General features: G+C 35.0%; 3 protein-coding genes across 5 annotated transcripts in view; 2 read left to right on the top strand and 1 right to left on the bottom strand.

Annotated features, from left to right (window-relative positions):
* Positions 1-21140, bottom strand: part of LOC115214374 (zinc finger protein 271-like) — a 34701-nt gene extending 13561 nt beyond the window's left edge. Inside the window, exons 1-4 of the mRNA XM_036504383.1 lie at positions 20739-21140; positions 16885-17031; positions 15011-16212; positions 13012-13067 (exon numbers count right to left, since the gene is read on the bottom strand). Coding sequence (XP_036360276.1) covers positions 13012-13067; positions 15011-16172 — 1218 coding nt within the window. The 5' untranslated portion in view covers positions 16173-16212; positions 16885-17031; positions 20739-21140. The remainder of the gene's footprint in view (positions 1-13011; positions 13068-15010; positions 16213-16884; positions 17032-20738) is intronic.
* LOC115214080 (zinc finger protein 62 homolog) overlaps positions 829-26832 on the top strand; it is a 433795-nt gene continuing 407791 nt past the window's right edge. The window contains exons 1-2 of the mRNA XM_029783125.2: positions 829-1037; positions 10309-10318. The gene's annotated coding sequence lies outside the window, so the exon portion shown is untranslated. The remainder of the gene's footprint in view (positions 1038-10308; positions 10319-26832) is intronic.
* Positions 967-5979, top strand: LOC115213889 (zinc finger protein OZF-like). Of its 3 annotated transcripts, XM_036504338.1 has the most exons (3): positions 967-1096; positions 3358-4549; positions 4805-5977. In XM_036504338.1, the coding sequence occupies exons 2-3, from the start codon at positions 3697-3699 to the stop codon at positions 5344-5346; spliced, it is 1395 nt and encodes a 464-aa protein (XP_036360231.1). In that variant the 5' UTR covers positions 967-1096; positions 3358-3696; the 3' UTR covers positions 5347-5977. The 3 variants fall into 3 exon arrangements, with proteins under 3 accessions (XP_036360231.1, XP_029638721.1, XP_036360230.1); XM_029782861.2 differs by having other exon boundaries at positions 3358-5976; XM_036504337.1 differs by lacking the exon at positions 967-1096 and adding an exon at positions 2936-3005 and having other exon boundaries at positions 3358-5979.

Genomic DNA, 26832 nt, shown 5'->3' with positions numbered 1-26832 from the left:
AATTATTAAATATTTTTCTTTATAGTAAATAATCTTTAAATGAGAACGTCGACATGTTCTCCTCCTACTTTCTAACTCCTAAATATTATTATTATTTAAATGTATACCATTAATTTACTGAGCTTGATACTCTATCAATAAATTAGATACCTATTGGAACCTGAATTTATATCCATTAACCTGATCCGCTATTCTTTTACTATTTTTCCTCACCATGGTCAACTAGCCACTCCAACAGATCGTGAAGAAGCTACAGGGAATATTTTATATTGAGTTTTTAGATTTAGTGGAGATCCATTAATTTCATACCACGTGCCATTTTTCCATGATCATCTTTCCTTTGCTCTAGATATTTAAATTTTTTGTTGCATTTCTGATGTCTAAGGATGGATGTTGGGACCTTTTCTGTTTGGCTTTCACCTTTTCAAGTTTTAAAACTAAGTGAAAATTCGGTATATTGACGTAATTAGCATACAAAACTACATCAATGCACAAGATTTGAAATCAAGTGGAACAAAATTAAAGGAATTTAGTAAAAGTGAAAGTCAAACAAGAAAGATCCGGATATTGAAGCGTATGACTTTTTTTTTTTATATATAAATGTAATTCTGAAGAGGCAAATTTACATTATTTTGTCTTCCTCATTTTGCCCCAGATAAAATTGTCTTTTATGTGCTTAAAGAAAACAGATAATTTTCTGAAATAGTGTGTTCTGAATATGTTATAGCTTTTTTAATGCACTTAGAGAAGGTCATTTGCTTAGCTGATTAATAGGTGTTATAAGGTAGTGAACATTTATAAAGTTTTTCCGCAGAAACAAACAGTGCTGCGCTCTCTATTGATTAGAGGTAAGTTCTTCGCACACAAGCACTGACAGTTCCAATATGTGAACCTCACACTGCTCTAAATCTATAAACATTGTAGATAAACTATTTCTTTGTTTACATTTATTCACAGTGTTAATAATAAGTAATTAACTTAAGAGATTGTTCATTAAGCAGAATAGAGATATCCTGTAAGAAGTAGTTCAAAGTTCTGTTCAATGTATCAATGCTCTCATCAATTTCAAGTCTCCCAACATTATTTCATTTTACAAGTAAGTACATTAGTTGTATAAGTACCGTTCATATATAATTTACACATTACTTTTGTACAAAAATCGGTCAACGTTTGCTTTAACATCCGGCCACCAAAACAAAACAAAAAAAAAATAAAAGAAGTGTAATAGGTGCCAAAATATGCTATTAAACGAATATGAGAACAAAAATTTACACCAACGAACCGATTCTAAAGAAATTTGTGGTGAAACTTTCCGACGGGGTGGGGAGAGGTCTTTCGGAGAGAAAGAAATTCTTAAATAATTCTTTGTTTGAGCGTAATGGAAAAAAGTTTGAAAATAAAATTTTCATTCCTTCGATATAGATATTTTATCTGGCATTCCTTCCCTGCAGTTTTGATGGCGTATTTGGTATAATCCGTAAAAAGACTTTATGTATTTATTTTTGTTTTGATATACCACACGCTTGTTCAAGTCTCTTGACAGTTCCTGTCACCTACACGCTCATACACATACAGTCACACACAAACATAGTCATTCATACACAGACATACATAAATCTGTTTTATGCTTATGTATTTTTTTACTATTGCTATACTTAATTTCTATGTAATTGTTTTTACGAATCGTATGTTATTTTTTAGGGATCTTTTTGGTTTGAACGGCAGTTTTTAACATAATTTCTAGGTAACTAAAACGGCAGTTTTTTCTAGCGGTGTCATATGAAATTGTCACCCATAATTATGACCCTAGAATCGATCTATTGCATTTCAATCTATTTTAGATTTAGGGTTAGGGTTGGGGGAAGGGTATCTTTTTTCTTCACAAATGTAAATAAACCCAATGTGTTTCTTAAACGAGGGACATATTCATACGGCACAGAATGCTTTTTAACTCAATAGACGCCAGTGATTGGTTGAAATTGAAGAAATTAAAGACCAAATATCTTACAAACCATAGAATTTTCTCAATAAAGCCAAGAGAAAAAAATGTTTTATAAACACATTCTACCAGTATACGAAGTTTAAATTTTTTTAGTTACCTAGAAATTATGTTAAAAACTACCGGTCAACCCGAAAAGATTCTTTTTTAGATATATTTTTGTAATTTTTTTGTCTTGTTACTTGAATCTTTCATACATATATGATGGTTTCTCCATCGGTTTCGACGATGAGCATTCAGTGGTTTGATCAAATGAATTACCTACTCAATGAAATTAACGTGTAAGTGGCTGAATATTCCACAAACACATACCGTTAATGTAATTCTCAGACAGTATCAGCGTGACACATTGTATGACAAGGCTGTGCCTTTGAAATACATACACGCACACAGCGTCTGGGGTTCAATCCTTTACTATTCATTTAATGTGTCTGTGTGTGTTTCTAGAAACCATGTATGTATGTATGAAAGGTTCAAGAAACAAGACAAAATATTACAAAAATATATCTAAAAATAACATACGATTCGTAAAAACAATTACATAAAAATTAAGTATAGCAACAGTAAAAAAATATTTAGCATAAAACAGATTTATGGATAACTGTTCGTGTAGGTGACAGGAGCTGTCAAGAGAATGAAAGCCGATCTTGAACAGCAAAGCGTGTAGAGCTGGCAGAAACGTTAGCACGCCGGGCGAAATGCTTAGCGGTATTTCGTCTGCCGTTACGTTGTGAGTTCAAATTCCGCCGAGGTCGACTTTGCCTTTCATCCTTTCGGGGTCGATAAATTAAGTACCAGTTACGCACTGGGGTCGATGTAATCGACTTAATACCTGTCTGTCCTTTTTTGTCCCCTCTGTGTTTAGCCCCTTGTGGGTAATAAAGAAATAGGTATATCAAAACAAAAATAAATACATAAAGTCTTTTTACGGATTATACCGAATACGCCATCAAACTTGCTGGGAAGGAATGACAGATAAAATATCTATATCGAAAGAATGCCTAAGGTAAAAAATTTTTTAGATTATTTATTTTTTGTTTGATTAATAGAAAAAGGTTTTTAAAAAGATCCCATGTATCATGTGACAGAAACAAATTCATGAATACGGTGTTGAATATGGTTTTGCTATGGAAACTCCTAAACGGCATGTTAAGCAAGTAATCCTCTGTTTCCTCTCAATCTTAAGCAACCATAGCAGTCTGATCAAAAAGAGAGATACTATTTAGGACCCTGTGTTCTAAGTTGCATCTCTAAAATATCTTGTCATTCTAACTTTTAATACCTTGAGTGAAGTATTTTCTCTCCAATAATCTGCATGTTAGCACTTCACTGACTCTCATGTTGTCTTTTTATTTCAGGTTTTCTGTTGACATTGAGATAAAAAATATTTCACTGAAAATGATCAACATACTTATCAACTTTTGAAGATTAAAAAGAACTTCAATCAGATGTCAAATTGTTTCTATAGCTTTTGGCTGAATGAATTTGGAATATTTCCTTGGAATTGAAATGGTTTACTAATAATATACCTTTATTGGCTGGAAATGTATACTTAGAGATTTAGATTAAACTGGGATTTTTTATCCTGATGTATTTTATGTGTAAGAATATAAATATCTGAAGACAGTTTGTTAATCGAAGCAATCACTTAAGGTTTTTCTTAACTAAACCTATTCTCATTATCATATAATATATGTATGTGTGTATTGATTGATAGATTCAAAGAGAAAGTTATGAATGAGAAAAAACAGTCTGAAAATATTGATTTATCAATTCAACCACAGAAAAATATGAAAAAGAAATCACAACCTTGTGATATTTATGGCAAGATATTCTCAACTAGAAAGAATTTAATTCAACATAAATTATGTCACTCAGTCACCAAACTTTTTCACTGTGAAGATTGTGGTAAAAGATTTACCACAAGGAGTTCTTTATTGCTCCACAAGCATATTCACACAAGAGAGAAACCATATCATTGTGATATCTGTGGTAAAGCATTTTCTCAAAGTGGTGGTTTATCTTCCCACAAACGAATGCACACAGGAGAGAAACCATATCATTGTAATATCTGTGATAAAACATTTTCTCAAAGTTATAGTTTATTTTCCCATAAACGTATCCATACAGGAGTAAAATCATACCACTGTTATGTTTGTGGTAAAAAATTTTCACACAGTGGTAGTTTGTCTTCTCACAACTACATCCACACAGGAGAGAAACCATACCACTGTGATATCTGTGGGAAAAGATTTTCACAAAGTGGTACCTTGTCTTACCACAAACGTACCCACACAGGAGAAAAACCATACCTCTGTGATATTTGTGGTCAAGGATTCTCTAAAAATGTAACTTTATCTATTCACAAACGCACTCATACAGGAGAGAAACCATACCATTGTGATGTCTGTGGTAAATCATTTTCTGACAGAGGCAGTTTAATTTACCATAAACCTATTCACACAGGAAAGAAACCATACCACTGTGATATCTGTGGTAAAACATTCTCTCAAAGTAGTTGTTTGTCTGCCCACAAACGTATCCATACAGGAGAGAAACCATATCACTGTGATATATGTGGTAAATCTTTCACTAGAAATTTCAGCTTATCTGTCCACAAACGTATTCACACTGGAGAGAAGCCATACCAATGTGATGTTTGTGGTGTAGCGTTCTGTCACAGGGGTAGTTTGTTTTACCATAAACAAACTATTCACACTGGAGAAAGACCACACCACTGTAACATTTGTGGTAAAACATTTTCTGTTAGTGCTTGTTTGTCTTCCCACATACGTAGCCACACAGGAGAGAAACCATATCACTGTGATATTTGTGGTAAAACATTTTCTCAAAGTTGTAGTTTGTCCTCCCACAAACGTATCCATACAGGAGAGAAACCATACCACTGTGATATCTGTGGTAAAATGTTCACTAAAAATGGTAATTTATCTCTCCATAAACGTATTCATACTGGAGAGAAACCATACCACTGTGATATCTGTGGTAAAATGTTCACTAAAAATGGTAATTTATCTCTCCATAAACGTATTCATACTGGAGAGAAACCATACCACTGTGATATCTGTGGTAAAAGATTTTCATACAGTGATAATTTATCTGTTCATAAACATATTCATACAGCAGAGAAACCCTACCATTGTGATATATGTAGTAAAACATTCACTCAAAAGGCTCATTTATCTGCCCACAAACGCAGCCATACAGGAGAAAAACCATATCACTGTGATGTCTGTGGTAAATCATACTCTAGGAATTATAATTTAACTATCCACAAACATATCCATGCTGGTGAGAAACTAGATGAGTGTGATCAGAATGAACCATAAAATGCTAATGTATGATGGTCATTAAGTAAAACAGCAATGTGAACTAGTGACTTATCTTTTATAACTTTCTAGTGACTGAAATAATAAAAAACACTTATTTAAATTATAAGATATCTATTTTTCCATGCTGATATAGGTTTACACTACAATGTATCATCATACTTGACTGACTGTCCTGACTAATTCGTTTTGCCAAGAGTTCCTTCTACCATCAGCTCAACCCTCTTTTCTATCCAGCAGATGTTATCCTGGTATGACATACAATGTTTAAATCAGTGTTGTCGTCTTTCTTGCATTCATTGCCAAACACCTTTAATACTCAGTCACTTTTCCAGATCATCTGTTCTCTGCCTTTCGTGAAAGATAACATACACATTCAACAGATTGTACTCAGCTGATTTTTTTAATGTGCCTCAGTTCTACATTCAGAACCTGTGTCTCACTGCCATACATTACAATTCTTACACATTCATCATACTGTCTGTACTTTGTACAAAGAGGGAAATCCTTTATTATCAAAACATGTAATAGCTCCTTGAACTTCTTCCATCCCTTTCTTATTCCTACTACATATACATTCATTTCACTCTACTTCATTCCTTATGCCTACATTTCAGTATTCCTAGGTTGTCAGTGATATTTCTTGTGTATCCCTTACTTGTACTGATGCCACAATACTACATTTCTAACAACTCCTTTCGTATATATTCAGTAAGCATAATTTCCCTCACGGCACGGAGATTTTGTCTTTTCTTGTACTTTGATTTTTGCCTTCTGATTATACACCATTCTTCCTGATCTTTATTCTGCAAACCTTTCACAAATGAAATAAATTTACTGAAACAATAAAGAATAGTTACTGATTATCCTTTGACTAATATTAACTATGTTTGATTATGCAAAATTTAAGTAAGACTGTAGTTTGTAAGTTAGGTAGTCTGAAACTTAGTTTGGAAGTTGTAAAAATTGCTTGTTCTAGTACAGAAGATTTGAATTTAACTGGTTATAAATACTTGGCAACTGGTTACACATGACATTTAGAGAGTCACCTCTTTATGTCTGATAGGTTACATACTAGAGACAACTGTCAAACTATTGCTGTTACATCCAACATATTTAATGTGATATCTATAGATCTGTATTGTTGAGAATATTATCTTGGACATCAACAAAGTTCATTCAACAACTAGAAGATGCTGAAATACAACCAGCCAACACATTCAACAACAATATAAACATTCTGTACACACACAAGGCAAAACTACTAAGAATAACTTATAACACACATAAGAGACAGTAAGCAGGATTTTTGAAAAGAACTATGTTGGTATAATTATCATTCTACTAGCAGAATTGCCCGGCAATGCTCGGGGCTGAATTGCTTGAAAGTACTGTTAATGATTGCACTGAATTATGATGATTATTCAGGCAAATATTGATATAAGTTTACGGTGGGAGATAAACTTTAAGTTTGAGAATGTGTGGTGGTAGTCCGAGGGGCTCAAAGGAATTGAGTACCTCTATTGGATAGTTGATGACGTCATCTGGGTCAGGAGTTGTATCGATAGACTTATATACATAGACATCCCCAGGAATGAGTTTTAGCATTTCATCATTAATATGGTGAACAGTTTTATTCCTCGGGGCCAGAATAGCCCTTTGGCCAATCCAATCCATATTCTGATAATTAGCTTGTAGATCTGGGAACACTGCATCTCTGAGATCAGAAGGCGTTTTAACAATGGTACAAATGGAATCGATGGCAATATTACCATTTTCATCCCCTGGTATTTTGCCTTCGCCAAGTGCAAGGAGGGTGTGAGAAAATGCTGCTGATGTGATATTACGTCGCATATGAGCACGCATATTGGTGTGAAGTTTGAGAGTCTTCACCAGTGGCCACAATGTGGATGACTTAAGACATGCACTTACTGCATCAGTTCTAGTCCCTTTGGGAATAACGGGAGGTGTTTGTCAGAAGTCCCCTGAAAGAAGAAGTGTTATGCCTCCCATGGGAGCTGAAGAGTGTTTGATGTCTCTGAGAGATCTATCTAGTGCCTCAAGAGCACCTCTGTGGGCCATCGTGCATTCATCCCAAACGATAAGCTTGCATCGTCTGAAGACTTCTGCCTGATCGGAGCTGTTACTGATGTTGCAAGTTGGTGTCTCAGTCTTCGCTAAGTCAAGCGGAAGCTTGAAAGTGGAGTGAGCTGTCCTGCCGCCTGGCAACAAAGTAGCCGCAATTCCAGATGATGCCACAGCTAGGGCAATGCCTTGTGTTCGCCTAATCTCAGCCAATATTAATTTATTGAGAAAAGTTTTCCCAGTACCCCCAGGAGCGTCCAGGAAAAAAATCCCCCCAGCTTTGGCCCAGACTGAATTAAAGACGGAGTTGTAAGCGAACTTCTGTTCTGGAAGGAGCTTTGGCTCATTGTCGGCTATGTACTCGGCAAGCTCGTCAACATTAAAACATATCTCACGCAGCAAATGTGAAGACAGAGTGTTTGTGCCTTCCCAGTTTGTTGAAGGTAGGCCATAGACCGGCAAGGCACTACCACCCATATCAAGTACAGTATCTTCGAACGTAGTTTGTTACCACACAGCCACACCTGCCCCTATGTATGTGTGTGTGTGTGTATGAGTAGATATATTATGCATGTATATATGTGTACATATTACATGTACATCTATATATATATATATATATATATATACATCTACACATAAAATACAAAATACAAAGTTATATCTTGATATCGCTAGTGATAACAATACTCAAAATATATAACAGACTGGAATTGTAGGCCCGTCTCTTGCAATTTCGATCAATTGGATCTTGTCCTCCCTCTTGTATAGAAGTGTACGGCTGCAGCGAAATTCATTTTTGGACTTTCTTCTATCGAAGGCATTTTAACAAAAATGCTTCCGTAAAGACAGTGAAAATATTGTCAATTTCCCCAAACAGGGACACAATTCAATTTTAAAACAATAACCAAAGCCCCTTCTCTGAAAGGGGGGGGGTTACCATTTACAATTATTCAACAAATGCAACACAACAACGTTTCCCTGACAAGGAACCAACAAACGTGATTACAATAGTCAAACAGTAATAATAACAACAACAAACCTTTTAAATGTATCCCCATTTATGTGAAACCACTTATTCAAGTTCAAGTCATTGATGCAATTTTATACGAATTGCTAATACACACACACATAATAAGGGTGAAAAATTGAATATTAATTTGATTAATATGAATTGAAAACCAGTGGTGTAGCATATAAGACCACAGCGGATCTTCTTCTAGCAAAAAGGATGACCAGTATTAATTGCTCATTCCTTTTATATAAATACTTTCACTTTAATTGTTGCACACTTGCGAGGAGAAAGTGTAATGGTAGGAGTGAAGCACTTGAAATGAAAGAGGGAAATCGTAAAATATTTACTTTTCTCAAATTTTTGCTTAATTGGGGGTGAAATTGAAAAAACTTTACATGCCACGACCCGATGGAATCTACTTGTAAAAATGATAGGTAAATTCCAATTGAAGAAATTCTATATTGTAGAATTGTATAAAAAACGAACGGTTTGGGAGGCAGAGAAAATCTGCCTTTTATCATAAGAGATTTGTAACGCAAAGTAATTATAATATAGCTATATATTTTTATATTACTTTGATGTATATCAATATCCATTGTCTAAGTGAAAACTAGAATTATGTTTATTCATCTAGCAGTGAATGTGTTGTTGCTACATTTAATCAGTGTATCCAGAAAGAGAGACTGATAGTGTAGTCAGTGTATTGATAGTAATTAGTACAAAATAATAGTATTGTAGCAAGGCTCCTGCTAAGTTTTAAGCTCAGGACCACACTCCATACTATCATAAAAGGCATCAATGCTTACAATATGGTTTGATCCATCAGTTTTGGCCAACATGTGGTTGGTGTGAAAAACTTCAAAATTCTATTTTTGAATCAATTTGGAATCTATTTTGTTTTGGGTTTTTTTTTCTTAATTTTCGTTAATTTTTGTTTATTTTCAGATCATTAATATGGAATGTCAAGTTAAGAAAAACGAGCATTTTCGATACCTCCTTCCTTTTGTTTTTAATCAAGGCTCTAAGAACGGAAAAGCTGCTCGCGACATTTCTGCTGTGTATGGAGAGGGTGCCATAGCTGAAAAAACTGCTTGTGATTGGTATGCCAAGTTCAAAAATGGAAATTTTGACCTCAGAGACGCACTTCGTTCTGGCCGTCCACTTGAGTTTGATGAAGAGCGATTAAATCAACTTTTGCATGAAAATTCTCATCAAACGACAAGGGAACTGGCAGAGAAAATGGAATACTCCCACACTGCTATAGAGAAGCATCTTCACTTGATGGGAAAGGTTCAGAAGTATGGAGCATGAGTTCCGCATGCTTTAAGTGACAACAACAAAAATCAACGAGCCACAATTTCCACTGGTTTTCTTGCTCATCACCGCTCAACTCATGGACACAAGCAACGATTTCTTTACTGAATCGTTACTGGTGACAAAAAATGGTGCCTGTACATCAATATGAAGCAACGTAAGGAATGGCTTAGCCCTGATAAATATGCGACACTGTGCATGAAACAAGATCTTCATCCGCATAAAACGATGTTGTGTGTAAGGTGGGACTGGGAAGGGATTATCCATTATGAATTGCTTGAACAGAACCAAACAGTCAACGCAGAATGACTCAACACGGCTATTCAAGAGAAAAGACCTAATCAGCAGCATGGAGTTCTGCTGCACGACAACGCCTGCCTTCATATCGCCAATATGACCAAGGAAGCCATTCAAACACATGGCTGGGAAGTGCTGCCACACTCTCCTGATTTGGCACTAATGGATTTCCACCTCTTTCAAATACTATGCACAGAGTTTCGTTCAATACTGATGCAGAATTAAGAGCTTGGTTGGATCAATTTTTCAAGTTAAAATCGGGTGATTTCTACCAGCGAGGTATTGAAAATCTTGTTGAACATTGGGAAGAAGTTGTAAACAACAAGGGTGAATACATTATTGATTAATTAGTTGTTATCTTATATTAAACCTTTTAAAAAATTTGAATTAAAAAAAACAGCGGGAACTTAGTTGCCAACCCAATATTATAGCCTTGGGCTAACCAAAGCTTTATGAGTGGATTTAGTTGATGGAAACTGAAATAAACTCATGGTGTGTGTATATCTTTATCTTTTAACTTTTACTTGTTTCAGTCATTAGATTGCAGCCATGCTGGGGCACCACCTTGAAGGGTTTTAGTCAAAGGAATCAACTCCATTAGGTATTTTTTAAAGCCAGGTACTTACTCTATCAGCCTCTTTTGCCGAACTTCTAACTTACAGGAATGTAAAGACACCAACACTGGTTGTCAAGTAGTGGTGGGGGACAAACACACACATGCTCAGATATATCTACTTATATATATATATATATATATATATATATATATATATATATATATATATATGGGGCAGGCGTTGTCGTGCAGCAGAACTCCATGTGTTCGGTTTGTCCTTACACAGAGGCCATCCGGATTCCCGTTTGCGCCGTGAACAGGAATTAATCTTCTCTCTTCGCTCTTATACGCCATTTGGTCTCAACTCTCCCCCCCTCCTCACCTATCCTTCCCCCCCGACCCCTACTTCTTCAGTCCTTCATCCTTTCACCCCTACTCCCCTTCTTCCCTCTTTCTCCCTCCCTCCTTCCCTCCCCCCCTCCCCCTCACTACACCACACGACTTTACACATCACATCATATATGATGTGCCATACTAATACATACACCAACTAATACATACTAATACATACACCAACCCTATACATACACACGTCCAGACCCCTCATACGCACTTATACTCTCTCATACACACACACACACACTTATACATACTAATACGTACTAATACATACTAATACATACTAATACTTACACCAACCCCATACATACGCCTGTCCAGACCTATCCTAGGGTCATTCAACCCTATTATCTCCCCTTATTTCGCTCTCGCGTCTCATGTTTGATCTTTGACCTCTGGCCGAAATCAGATAGCCATGTTGATTCGTTAGTTACTGCACGCATTTTTTTTCTCTCCTTCTTTCTGTGTTTTTTTTCTCTCTGTGTATCTTTCTGTTGAAGAGCGTAGGCTCGAAACGTTAAAGACTTGTTTTATTTATATTTCCTGAGCGCCATACTAATACAATTGTTTGTTTGTTTTCCACCTGCCTTCGCCTTTTGTCTATTTTCATAAAGCTTCCCGTTATATATATATATATATATGTATATATATATATATATATACATACATATATACACACACACAACAGGCCTCTTTCAGTTTGTCTACCAAATCCACTTATAAGACATTTGTACAAGGTGCCACTCAATGGGACTGAACCTGAAATCATGTGGTTGGGAAACAAACTTCTTACCAGACAACCTCACTTGTGCCTATATGTATGTGTGTGTATGTTTGTGTCTGTTTGTCTTGCATACTGGTGAGTCTCATTTACAATTATCACATATCAGGGCAAGGAGACACAACTACACACAAACATTATATTGTGTTCAGTATGAAATAGAGCTCCACGTAGGTTATCATTATCCAGTCAGTTTCCAGTATTGTGATTAGCCCATCACTGTCCTTGGTAGTGTTACTAGTTATGATATACGGAGCATTTGGAGGGGAAAATTAAAATTAACCCTAGTATAAGTATTTAGTTCCTTTGTACATTTCACCATTGCAGTTATTTGCACTCCAAATGCATTTGGATGCCTAAACACAATGGATCATCAGGGAAACAGTATTATATTCTGTTACAGAGATTTAATATCTAAAGTCAGACACTTGATGTGATAATTTATAAGTATTTAGAGAAGTGAGTTGAAAAAAAAAGGAAGAAAAGACTGAACAAGAAAGTACTAATAAGGGTAAAAAGTAAAAGTATACTAGTAAATAAATAAATTATATATGTAAATATATACCTGGGAGCTAATAATTTATACTTGTATTTATCTTAATTTTCCCCTATATGTATGTGTGTATATATATCATCATCGTATAACATCTGCTTTCCATGCTAGCATGGGTTGGACGATTTGACTGAGGGCTGGCGAACCAGATGGCTGCACTAGGCTTCAATCTTGATCTGGCAGAGTTTAAGATTGAAGCCTGGTGCAGTCATCTGGTTCGCCAGCCCTCAGTCAAATCGTCCCAATGCATGCTAGCATGGAAAGCAGATGTTAAACGATGATGATGATGATGATCTATATATACACACATACATATTGGGGAAAATATATATATAAAGTTTTGACAGGCTTCTATACAGTTTCCAACAACCAATTCCATTCACAAGGGATTGGTTAGTTTGAGGTTATAATAGAAAATGAGATACCAAAGGTGTTGTGTGACTATACAAAACCTATACTTCCACACATTTGTGAAACAAACTTCTCAAACACAGAGCTATATCTGAGCATAATGTATTATTATTTTAATGAGTAAACCCAGATGTAGAACATTAAAAGCAAATGAAAACACACATTTTATGGAAAAGAAAATAAGTTAATATTTCAAAATTTTATTTTAATGATGTATTTTTTTATATATCTTCTCATCTTTGGTGATAGTTTACCCGAAAACCAGTGGGTTCATTATTGGAACGTTCTAATTGGTACATTGTTACCCAGTCTGAAGTTTAAATAAAATATTATTTTGTAGTATAATTTTAATATTTGTTTATGACATTAACATCAAAGTGATCCTAAAATATTCCCACTGGTATAATTTCTTCACTGAAGAAATATATTTTAATTATACAATGAAGTATATCAAGTTTTACAACATTGAAACCTTTGATCTTTTACTTCCCATAAGTTGGATAAACTGACAGTGGAAGGGACAGGTTCTCTGAGGTCCTTGTTTAAGCTGTCACAAAAATTAATGTTATTGATATTATTGTCATAGCAAACAATTTCAATGATCGCATCAGGAAATACCAAGATAGAAAACACGGTACAAGAAATAAGGAAGAATCAAAACCCTTGGATTTGTGTGATGCTAAGGATTTTACTATTTGAAAAATATTCTTCCAAAAGATATCAACCAGCCGGTTACCCACTTCATAGGTGAGTGTGAAGTTCAGATTGGTTTTCTCCTCATCAGAGGAAAGAACGAAGGACAGGGTTAGTGGTTTTGACTAAGAGGCTACATACAACTCACATACTTTTTCCATGATCAATGACATCAACAGTATTCTTTAAAAAGATATCCCAGTGTCTTCCAACAACACAAAGACAATCATTACAATTATCAAGGAGACAGTCATGTACCTCAGCCTTTCAATTCATAAAGAACACCCAACAAAAACCTTTCAGTTGCTACAAAATCAAGGTCACACTCTGATTTCTCATGGTGACCCTACATATATAACATCGCCAAAATGACTCTACAAATATTAGGGTTCCTCTCAAAGATTAATAAATACTTCAGTCTTGGTCAGTTGTTCATCCTCTAAAGTAAGATTTATATTGTAATACTGCTCACATGTATAAGACAGTGGTGCTTCTACACATACAAACATCCTAGACAACATCAAATAGAAAACTGCTTGGCAATGATTTACTCAGCAACACTCTATACCTACTAACTTACAGACCAATGAATTGAGATCTGAGTGATAAACCAAGTCTAAAATAACAGATTGATTTTTTAGCCAAGACAGTACATGATAATGTCAGTGGGATAAGATGTAGTTTGTATTTGTATAACAATGTAGAACCACAAGAAAATATAACACTTTATTAAAATCTGTTATCTTGCAGAACACTTTTCACAGGTTCTCATGGTATGTAGTATGGTGTGTGTAATAAGGGTATAAATGACTTGTGAGAGTCATTTCTGACCAATTAAGTTTAGGTGGTGAGTAAATCATGTAGCTGTGTGTACACTAAGTTTCTTTCCTCATTCACTTTCTATTCACTATAGTTCTTGAGTCTGCAACACAAAGTTTAAGATTATTGTTTTTGGAAACTTTTATTCACTGATGACTTGGCTGTAACAGCAGAATAAATGTAGCACAAAAAAATTCTCAACTTGGAAGAATGGTCAAGAGTATAAAGATCAACATGTCAATATACAAAATACTAGTTGAAACATCCCAGTGCTTTGTGGCTTGCTAAAACATGTATGGTGTAATTCAATACTATTTACAAAAGCACACAAAGGATATAGGGATATTTTCTCAAGCTGGAAGATGCCTGGAAGTTCAGATGTTAGAGAAGTTTAAGAGTAGTTAACAGCTATATGTTCAACAGGACAAATATTCAGTGTGTATAAAAAATATATTGCATCCTCAGACAGACTACCAGTACAGAATAAGAACAATAAAACAGTGATGATGATGATACTGAGTGGTGAAATATATTACACTTATATAATATGAACAGATTCACTAACTACTGCAGATTCTTAGTGATGGTTTACCTCTTGTGTGGATACATCTGGTTTGAATTAAATAATCACTTCTAGTACAAGTTTCACAATAGATATCACAGTGGTGTGGTCATTTTCTGTATGAATATATTTCAGTTGTGATAAAGTACCACTTAGTGAGAATGTTTTATTATAGTTCTATAGTTTTTCTTCTGTGTGAACACGTATGTGGGAAGACAAATGACACCTTTTAGAAAATGTTTTACTGCAAATATCACAGCGGTACGGTCTTTCTCCTGAATGGATATGTTTGTGGGAAGACAATTCAGTACACCGAGAAAATCTTTCACCACAGATATCACATTGGTGTGGTCTTTCTTTCTTGTGGACATGTTTGTGGGAAGATAAACCATCACTACTAGAAAATGTTTCATCACATTTCTCACACTGATATGGTTCTTCTTCTGTGTGGATACGTTTGTGGGAAGTTAAATTACTCTTTTGGGAAAAATTTTTGCCACAGATATCACAGTGGTATGGTTTCTCTCCTGTGTGAACAAGTTTGTGGCAAGATAAATCAGAATTTCTAGAAAATGCTTTACCACAGGTTTCACATTTATATGGTCTTACTCCTGTGTGAATGTGTTTGTGGCGATTTAATGAACTTTTTCTGGTGAATTTTTCACCACAGACATCACAATGGTATGGTCTTTCTCCTGTGTGAATATATTTGTGGTAAGACAAAGAACCACTTACAGGAAATGTTTTACCACAGATATCACAGCGGTAGGGTCTTTCTCCTGTGTGACTACGTATATGGTAAGACAAATGACCTCTTGTTGGAAATTTTTTATCACAGCTGTCACAGTGGTATGGTTTCTCTCCTGAGTGAACACGTTTGTGGGCAATTAAGCTACGACTATTGAAGAATGATTTACTACAGACATTACAATGGTATGGTTTCTCCTTTGCATGAATAAGTTTGTGTGTAGATAAATTACCTTTCCGAGAGAAATATTTGTCGCAGATTTCACAGTGGTATGGTTTCTCTCCTGTGTGAATACGCTTGTGTGAAGATAAACTAGCATTTGTGAAAAAGTTTTCACCACAGATATCACAGTGATTTAGTTTTTTCCTAGTGTGAATACGTTTGTGGCGAGTTAAACTACTCCTAGTAAATTTTTTACCACAAACATCACATTGGTATGATTTAGAGTCTGAGTGGATTAATTTATGTTGTATTAAATTTTTTCTTGATGTGAATAACTTCCCACATATATTGCAAGTGAATGAATCCTCTTCTGTATCTTCTGGTGTCTGAGTACAGGATTCAATAGTCTCAGGCTCTGCTTTTCCATCCATAATTTTTGTTTCTTAACTTATCTGTGTGATGATGTCTTAACTGCAAAAACAAAAATAACTTCAAGTAGATTTATTAGGATATAATCTTGTAACTAATACCCATCAACAAAAGGGTCATGAAACTATCTCCAATCAATAAAGATATACCCAAATATCAGGGTTTTTATATATATGAAATTAAAATTTCACGGCAAATTTAAGTTCACAATCTGTAGAAAAAATTTTCCAGTAAATATAATGAGAAATTTCTCATGATCTCAATTCCAAACAAATATTTCACATCTACTAAATCAAAGTTGTAGAAACAGATTGATGGCTTTATGAAGTTATTTTTAGTTTACAAAAGTTGATAAATATGTTGATAATCTTCAATAAAATATCTTTAATACAATGTTATCAGATAACCTGAAATAAAAAGACAATGTAAGAAATAAGGGACAATGAAGCGTTAATATGTATATTATTGGAGAAAATACTTGACTCCAGGTATTAGAAGTTAGGATAGTAAGAAAGAGTCAGAAAATATTTACAAGGAAAAGATACTCTGATGTGGAGATGTAGTGAGGATTGTGTATGTTCATTCCAAACAGATCTTAAAATGAACAAACTGAAATGTGACCAACAGGTACTATATGAAGCCCAAGAGAATATTAGTAGAACATTTTTAAATTATTACATATTCCATCTGACCCAGGCAAACAAAAACACTTACCATTTTATATCCATTTCTCCATGCTTACATAGTTTGGGAGGGTCTTCTGCAGCACAACGTCTAGCCACTTTATTTTTTTCTCATTTCCTTGAGGTTCAATCTCCTGAAATTGACCAACACTGCTTCTTCCCATGTCTTCGATAGTATCTACAGTATAATAAATACAAAATGGATTACTTCATTTGACCCAAACTTTGGTTGTCTTTCTCTTCAGATATATTTCAATTGATTCTAGGAGATAAAACATTATTGTCTTATATTAACACATATGACTTTCAACCAAAGTAACAATCAGGTAATTGTTACCACTTATTAAGGTAACTGTCAACTCTACTGTAGTTTGGAATGCTGACAATTGTAATTCCCTCTTTTTATCAGTAGCTTCTTAAACTACTGAAACATTCAAAAACAAGTCAATTGACCTCTTCCAATCACCTCTCAAAAACTGCTTCAGTTTTTATACATGACCAATTACATAGAATATCATGACCTTGTATAGTGACATTCACAGCTGTATATAGATACCCACTATAATCACTGTGAAATATGACATCATCAGTTTTATCATCTATTAAAACTGACATATACTGACTAAGTCCAGCAGAGACTAAACAATAAATACTATCTTCATTCTGAAAAAGCTACATGAAAGATGCTAAACTACAAAATGCTAAATATAAACTCTCTTTTAAAAAAGTATAACTTACAAAGAGAGGTATCACTTTCAAAATTATAAATCAAAAGTGACATCAGATTCATACAGTGAAATATAAATGTATTTTTTAACAGATAATTTGCTTTACCATTTTAATGTTTACGTTAAATTAAAGCTAATTACAATATTTTAGAATGTATAATATATATAAACAGAATGTTATAGTAAAAACAATATATATTACTCTACTCAATTTCTTTAATTATAAATTGTAGTTTGGAATTCTTGTTAAAATTATGCTTAGCAATCTTGATTTATTCTTGTGTTTTTGTCATTAATTCATACTGAATGAAAACATTTATTTTCCTACTATTCTTGCATTTTGGGGGCAGCAGATGTGAACCTTGTCAATGTCTGAATTCATCTGAATTTTCAACCAAGCCAAAGGTGAGAAGCAGGTCAGGTCTATATTCATGCATTAGTCGAGCCTTGCACAATAAACCAGAATTATCACATTCTATTGCAACTAGACTGATTCTGAAGTAATCTTCAACTTCATAGGTTTAAGGAGTGGTAAAAGTTTGGCTTCAGAATCAGAAACATTGTTGGTTATAGTTGGATTCAAGTTTGAGTCAACATCACTTCTACTTAACATTTCAGCATGAACATAAGTTTCTAAACTTGTTGTGAGTTACTTTTAGAAGTTAAGTATACAAACACATCCTATCACTAGAAATATGATGAACCATGAAGAATATCACTGGATTTCTATTTGATGTACAAATGGCTGCTGTAAATTTATAAAATAAAAATATCAGACAAGGATTCACTGGGGAGTTTGGCTACTCTAGCATGTCAACCTCACAAACACTCTAAAACATTTTTAGAAGAGGACATCAAGTTAGCTGACACCTCAGTGCCCAACATAGTAGGAAAAAAAAAGACAAATTCATACAATTCTCAATTTTCACAAGACAAGTACACATAACCATAGTGATATCCATTAGGCCACTGATGATGAGAATACATATTTGATTTGCTCGTTGTCTGAATCTTTTATATCTTAGAATCTCATTATTCTGAGTTAGCCTTCATTACTACGAATTTGTTAAAAGGTTTGTATTATTATATATATTGATATTGCATGATTGTCTTTATTGGGAGTCTTATTATGGTAGAATAATAATTAAGGGCTTCTAGTTTTTAGTTATAGACAGATACACATATACATACATAAAAATATGGTCATCTGAACTTTTTGATGACTCAAAGTGCTCACAACACTTTTGCAGTGCCTGTCCTCATGCTCACATTTGGCCACCTAAACTGGTCCCTAGGAGTCAATGAAATACACAAGCTGCTCAGTGTTATAGGAAATTTCAACATCAATGGAAATGTAGACAGGTTATACATCCCACACAAGGATGGTGGCATGGTCTTAAATCTGTATTGATGTCATACAAAACATGTATTGTGACATTGAAGCAACATCTGCAGCAAAAGAAGGAGATCAGTGACTATCTTGCCCCAACTATGAAACCAAAAACATAATTAGAATAGCTAAAGAAACATGAGGATAGGTATGAAATAAGAGCTGATACAGATCTCTCTCAAATGAACATCCAAAAATGTATTTATCAAAACAAAATAAAAAAAAACAGACCAGTTCACTGAGAAGATAGTGCATGGTTACTTGACACAAAAGACACAAACCATAGAAGGAACTGACAATATCAAAAGTTTGGCATGGAGTACCAACAAGTTTATGACATCCCACTTTGAAGGCTACTTCCATGCAATTCAAGAACAAGAGATCCCCACCAAGTACCTGCAGCATAAAAGGCAGAAATCATTGACAGACAACAAATATAGATTATTCAAAACCAAGAGTGAAGACATCAACTATATCATTGTCAACTGCAAGAAAATGCCTTCTACATATTATCTTCCCATAATGTATGATGCAATGCCCAGAACTGTCTGGAACAGAAAAGGAAACACCAACAGATGAAGCTGACTATATTGAGACTGTTAGGTCAAAAGAATATTGCCAGAATTTGAAATTAAAACAGCCACCAAGTTAAAACACAACTAGGCAGATATTGTTGTGTGGCATGAAGAGGAACATATATACTGTCTTGTGGAAATCAGCTGCCCTCTGCGACACCAGTGTGGACAGGAAAATACAAGAGAAAGACGATACCTAGGGACCACTGGCAAAGAGTTTTCAAATCCAGTACTCAAGATACATTTTTAGCTTCATACCTACTATTGGACCAATAGGACACATACAAACTTGCCTGGAGCAAAACTTGGATTCTTTGAGTGAGAAAATAACTCCTTAATTCATGCACTAAAAATGATCACCATATTTGAGACAATAAAAATCTGCAAGCCCTTCGTAATATTTAAAGGATGAACAAACGAATATGCTTCTACCAAGGAAGTGACAGGTCAAAGAATTAACGACAGCATACATACTTCCAAACCATTTTCGCTAGCGAGTGGCAGCTGGCTGTACAGTACAGTGCGTGCATGTATGTATGTAAAGATGGATGGATTCTGCTACCACTTGCCGCCGACTATTATGTATGTACGTGTATGTGATGATTGTTGTTATATGTGCGCGTGTGCATGAGACATAACGGTTTCAAATCTTGGCACAAGACCAGCAATTTCAGGGGTGAAGGTAAGTCGATTACATCGACCCCTCTGTGTGACTGGTATGTGTTTTATCCCGAAAAGATGAAAGGTAAAGTTGACTTCGGCAGATTTTGAACTCAGATCGTAAAGGCAGACGAATGTGTATGAGACATAATACACACATTGCTATTACTTGTATAAGAGTAGTTTGTGCAAAGTGACTTTACTTATAGTGCGGAACAGAAACCCCAACTTCTTTCGCAATTCTTTTTTTTTTTCTTTGTACTGTTTGCTTTTGTATATTGCATTCTTTTCGAAAGTAAACACAGAGTAAATAATGACGTTGAAGAGAACAGATGAAAAAACACAAATTCAAATATTATATTTCCTGAAAACTATCTTAACTCAAGAGTATGAATGAAGAAAGTAGAATGAAGAAAAGAAAAAAAGAAATAAAAGAAAACAAGATCTTGCAAGGAGCAGGAATAGTGTAGATAAAGTAGGAATGTAAACATAAGAGACTTTGTGTAAATTATTATATATGCATGATACTTACATAACAATGTAGTTATAAGATGAAATAATGAGATGTACTAAAGTAGTGGAAGTTGAAATTGATGAGGACATTGATAGATTGAGCCGAACGCGTATCTACTTCTTATAGAATATATCTATTTTCTTCTGGTTAATAAACAAGTTCAGGGCGTGATTGGGTATTACTAACACAGTTTAAATAATCAACAGAAATAATACAGATACAATGTTTATTGATTTGTTGAGGAATGGGGTTGACATACCGGAAGTGTCAATAATGGTATGGGAAAAATTCGCCTCTAATCACCAGAGAGCTTTATACACTAGAAACAATCTTGTAACTTTGTCCGTAGGTCTTTCCTTTCTGTGTTTATGTATAATTTCCTCCTTGTTAAGTCATATTTTAGCGTACAGTTTGAATGAAAGTAAGATTCGAACACAGAGAATAATAAATAAAAACAAAAACAACGAACGGATCTTTTCCTTTTGAACGGCAGTTTTCAACACAATTTCTAGTTAACTAAACATTTTAAAACTTCGTATACTGGTAGAATGTGTTTATAAAACATTTTTTTCTTGGCTTTATTGAGAAAATTCTATATGTTATAACATATTTCGGCAATCTTAACCAATCGCTGACCTCCATTTGGGGTGAAAACATTCCGTGCTGTATGAATATGTCCCTCGTTTAAGAAACAGATTGGGTTTATTTACATTTGCGAAGAATAAAAAGATACCCTTCCCCCACCCCTAACCCTAACCATAACTCTAAACCTAACCCTAAAATAGATTGAAATGCAATAGATCGATACTAGAGTTATAATTATGGGTGACAATTTCATTTGACACCACTAGAAAAATATCCCATTTTCCGTAGCAGTGTCGTATGAAATTGTCACCCATAATTATAACCCTAGTATCTATCTATTGCATTTCAATCTATTTTAGGTTTACAGTTATGGTTAGGGGTGGGGGAAGGGTATGTGAAAAGTTTTACAGATGAAAAACATCTCCGAGAATTCGTGGCCAAGGGACTTAACTCTTGATTAAACCCTTGTTCAGTTCGTTTCGTCTTTTTTCACAGTACCCACAAACCGGATAGGGTTTTTTTTTTACTTTCAATACCGGAGGGTAATCGCTATACTATTTTTGCATACCCTCTACCTCTCTTGAGTACACTGTATTACTTAACCGTGCTTGTTATCTTACATACGGATTAATACCAGTTGCGAACGTCAATGTATCGTGTATCCGTAAAAAAGCAAACTCTAAAGCTTAGAGCAGTTATGTATTACTACGGCACTCCGTCGATTACGACGACGAAGGTTCCAGTTGATCCAATCAACGGAACGTGTACCCTTAACGTAGTTCTCGGGGAAATTCAGCGTGACACAGTGAGACATGGCTGGTCCTATGAAATGCAGGTACAACAGAAACAGGAAGAGTGAGAGAAAGTTATGGTGAAAGAGCACGGCAGGGTTCGCCACCACCCTCTACCGGAGCCTCGCGAAGCTTTAAGTGTTTTCGCTCAATAGCCACTCACAACGCCCCCGTTCTGGGAATCGAAACCGCGATCCTGTGAGCGCGAGTCCGCTGCCCTAACGACTGAGCTATTGCGCCTCCACAGTAATGTATTAAAAGTAATCGAGTCTATGTCTAGTCGTAGAGTGACCAATGGTTTTTCACCCACAAAGGCTTTAGCCTCGTGAAGAACTCGTCAGGCTCTAAAGCCGGCTTTAGAGTCTGACAAGACGTCCACGAGGTTAAAGCTTTGTCATTACGAAACCATTGGTCATTCTACGACTGGACATAGACTAAATTGCTTTTAACATATAATATATATATATTGGGGTGGGGAGGGCGACACACTTTTTTTTATTAGTAACGATTTATGATTAATCCAAAAATGTGTTATTGTTATTAAAAAGAAAATAAACTTAATAGAGAGAACAGCAGAAGATCTTCAGAGAAGCCCAACTCATGCAGGTGTTTCGGTTCTTAACTCCTTACACACTAACGGGCCGGATCACATCAAGGTCACGAGTCCTGAATAACCCTCTGCTAGTACATTTTGTACTCCTATTAGCATTGCAGTCAGCACCTTTTGTATAGCAATATTCACTCAAGAGGCTGCGAGTTGGCAGAAACGTTAGCACGCCGGGTGAAATGCTTAGCGGTGTTTCGTCTGTATTTACGTTCTGAGTTCAAATTCCGCCGAGGTCAACTTTGCCTTTCATCCTTTCGGGGTCGATAAATTAAGTACCAGTTGAGTACTAGGGTCGATCTAATCGACTGACCCACTCCCCCAAAATTTCGGGCGTTGTGCCTAGAGTAGAAAAGAATATTCACTCAAGACATTCTCCTCCCTTTTCCTTCAGTAGCGGATAAGAATGAAATAAGCCTCGTTCTGAATCAGGAAGTGGATGTACGAAATTGTCGGTCGCCATTGTTTTGTAATCTTATTTTATTGTCCATCGATGGAGCTTTCTAACTTGTACATTTATTCTACTGTGTATGACATGTTGATTTTATCCTGGTCGGGCAAAATATCACCAGCGTAAAAGAAGATTTCTCCGGTAATGAAATATATCTAAATTCGCACATATACACACACACACACACGCATTTCCAATAAGATGTTAGACAGACTATTTGTGTAAAGTTTTCTCTGACAAAAATCATCGGTGTCTCTGCGTTTTACATTGTCTCACAAATAAACTCAAGAGTTGGAGATTGTGGTGAAATTGACCTTTTAACCATTCAGTCTACATTAAAATGTAAGTATTATATCGAATTATTTGTATAGGTCTATCTTTTACCTTGTTTCAGTCATTGGACTGCGGCCTTGAAGAATTTTAGGCGAACGTATCGACCTCAGTACTTGTTTGTAAACCGGTATTATTCTATCGGTCTCTTTTGTCGAACCGCAAGGTTTTGGGGACGTAAACACACCAACACCCGTTGTCAGGCGGGGACGGAGGAGACAAAGGCAGACGCAAACACGCACACACGTACGACGGTCTTTCATTTTCCGTCTACTAAATCCACTGGCAAGGCTTTGGTAGAAGACCCTTGTCCAGATGAGGTGTACATGATCAATTAATTAACCAATGAAAAATATAATTTCATTGGTCATTAGAGATGTTGACGGGTGTGGTACTGAATGTAAACAGAACGGCCGCTAGAATTTCATTAATTTCCACATCTTCATTGGCTTGTTATCAAATAACATCATTGGAGAATAATGCTTCCTTGATACATTGTCTGAATAAAAGACGGGATGGTCATGGTTATAATGTTGTTCATCATGTCTGACCTGGGACTAAGCAACAAGAAATAACGTTGCTTACGGAAGAAAAATGTTATGGTTTACTATTGTGTAGTTTAAGATATGGTACACAATATGGAGTTTACAAAGCTGTATGATGTAATCTTTATAAATGAGGTTTCCTTTTCAGTCTCTATTGTTCAAGTTTGTCTTTAACATTGTTTCTTTTATTATTTCAGATGATAATGACTGATAATTACCTGCAAATAACTCAATGTTTGTCATCTTTAAAGATGTTTTCCACAACTGATAAAATCCTGTTTATATAAATCTATGGTTGAATTACGGCGAAATAATTCCTCTGAAATGAGATTATTTACATTTCTCTACTTCACTCTCTGGAATAAGTACAAGACAGCTTTAATTAAACTTGGATAAATTTACTAAGAAGATAAAGCTGGTTTTTCTTGAAAGAAACTTCGTTTTTGGATAAGTCTGGATAAATGGATCTATTTTAGCGTTACCATACGTATTTCTTATTACATAACAGTTCTTTTGTAATAAACTATATTGGAATACTTTCTCAGAAATGTTTTCTTGTGATAAATCACCTTGTAAGTAACAATTTGCAGAATCTTTAGATATCAACAAAGAACAGAGTTGATGGAAAAATATTTGTATATTGTGGTGAAAAAAGAAAATTATGGAAAATGAATTATGTGAGAATCAGGATGAATATGAAATACAATCAAAAACAATTGATTTTCCTAATGAGATATTAAAACAGATAGAAAAACCATCAAACCACAGTGATATATCTAAAAAAACTAACCCAATTAAATACTTGCATTCACATACTGGAGAGAAACCATATCACTGTGGTTTCTGTGGCAAATCATTTTCTCAGAAAGGTTCCTTAACTACACACTGTCGTATTCATACAGGAGAGAGGCCATATAAATGTGATATCTGTAGTAAATCATTCTCTACAAAAGTTCACCTCGCTACTCACATACGCATTCATACAGGAGTGAAACCATATCACTGTGATATTTGTGGTAAGTCATTCTCTCAAAGTAGTTACCTTACTACTCATAAACGTATTCATAGTGGAGTGAAGCCATATCACTGTGATACTTGTGGTAAATCATTCTCTCGCAGTAGCGAATTAACTACCCACAGACGTATTCATACAGGAGAGAAGCCATATCACTGTAATATCTGTGATAAATCATTCTCTCGAAGTGGTGATTTAACTACTCATGAACGTATTCATACAGGTGAGAAGCCATATCACTGTCATACTTGTGGAAAATCCTTTTCTACAACCGTTCACTTAACTACTCACATACGTATTCACACAGGGGAGAAACCTTATCACTGTGATATCTGTGATAAATCATTTTCCCAAAGTAGTTACTTAACCACTCACAAACATATTCATACAGGAGAGAAACCATATCATTGTGATATTTGTGGAAAATCATTTTCTAGAAATGGCAAATTAACTACTCATAAGCGTATTCATACAGGGGAGAAGCCATATCACTGTGATATCTGTGGTAAAACATTTGCTAGAAGTGATTCTTTAACTATTCATAAACATATTCATACAGGAGTGAAGCCATATCACTGTGATATCTGTGATAAAAAATTCTCTCGATATGGGGAAATAACTACTCATAAACGTTGTCATACAGGAGAGAAAACATATTGTGATATCTCTGGTAAATCATTTTCTCGAAGAGATCATCACACTATTAACAGACACCTTCATACTGGAGAGAAGCCATATATCTGTGATTTCTGTGGTAAATCTTTCTCTCGAAATGGGGAATTAACTATTCACAAGCGTATTCATACAGGAGAGAAGCCATATCACTGTGATGTCTGTGGTAAATCATTCTCTCAAAGTGGTTATTTAACTACCCACAAACATATTCATACAGGAGAGAAACCATATAACTGTGATATCTGTGGTAAATCATTCTCTCAAACAAATATCTTAACAACTCACAAACGCATTCATACAGGAGAGAAACCATATCTCTGTGATGTATGTGGCAAATCATTCTCTGTACCATGTAGTTTAACTAAACACAAACGTATCCATACAGGAGAGAGACCATATCACTGCGATATTTGTGGTAAATCATTCTCCATAGATAGTCACTTAACAACTCACAAACGCATTCATACAGGAGAGAAACCATATCACTGTGATATTTGTGGTAAATCATTCTCTCAAAGTGGTTATCTAAATACTCACAAGCTTGCTCATGTAGAAAAGAAATCAGATGATAAATAATTTTCCTTAAGTGGTGACTTAACAATTTGGAATCACATTTATATATGAGTGGAAGATTTAATTTGTTTCTGGACTTAGCATCACAATCTGGTTGTTGTGTTCTGTGAAGTTCTCTTTAGTGAAGTCCACTGTTAGAATTCAGGTTTGGTATTGGGTCCAAGGACATCTTCCTGTTTTCATGTGACTGAACTGAAAAAGTTAAAAGTAAGAAATATCCAGAATGGAGAAAAGATACCTGTGATTTATTTGAAATTGTGGGCAAATAACTGAGAAATGTATTCACATTATATCACTGGTTAACATTACAGTTTTTTATGCTAGAAATATAATGCACAAACCATAACAAAACATTTCATCGTAGTATATATGTATTAAAATGTATTAAATCTTTTATATATTTGTATGTGTGTGTGTGTATATACGTATATATATCCAAATTGAAGGAATTGAGCTGGTAAAATCCAGGCTACATATATTTCCTAGCTAGTAGAACCTCGGAAGTAATAATTACTCAATGAGGGGTACTCCACTAGCTATTCA

This window comes from Octopus sinensis, linkage group LG7 (genome assembly GCF_006345805.1).
Source record: "Octopus sinensis linkage group LG7, ASM634580v1, whole genome shotgun sequence".
Classification (NCBI taxonomy): domain Eukaryota; kingdom Metazoa; phylum Mollusca; class Cephalopoda; order Octopoda; family Octopodidae; genus Octopus; species Octopus sinensis.
Note: the sequence above shows the minus strand (reverse complement) of the source record. Positions and strands in the feature narration are given on the sequence as shown.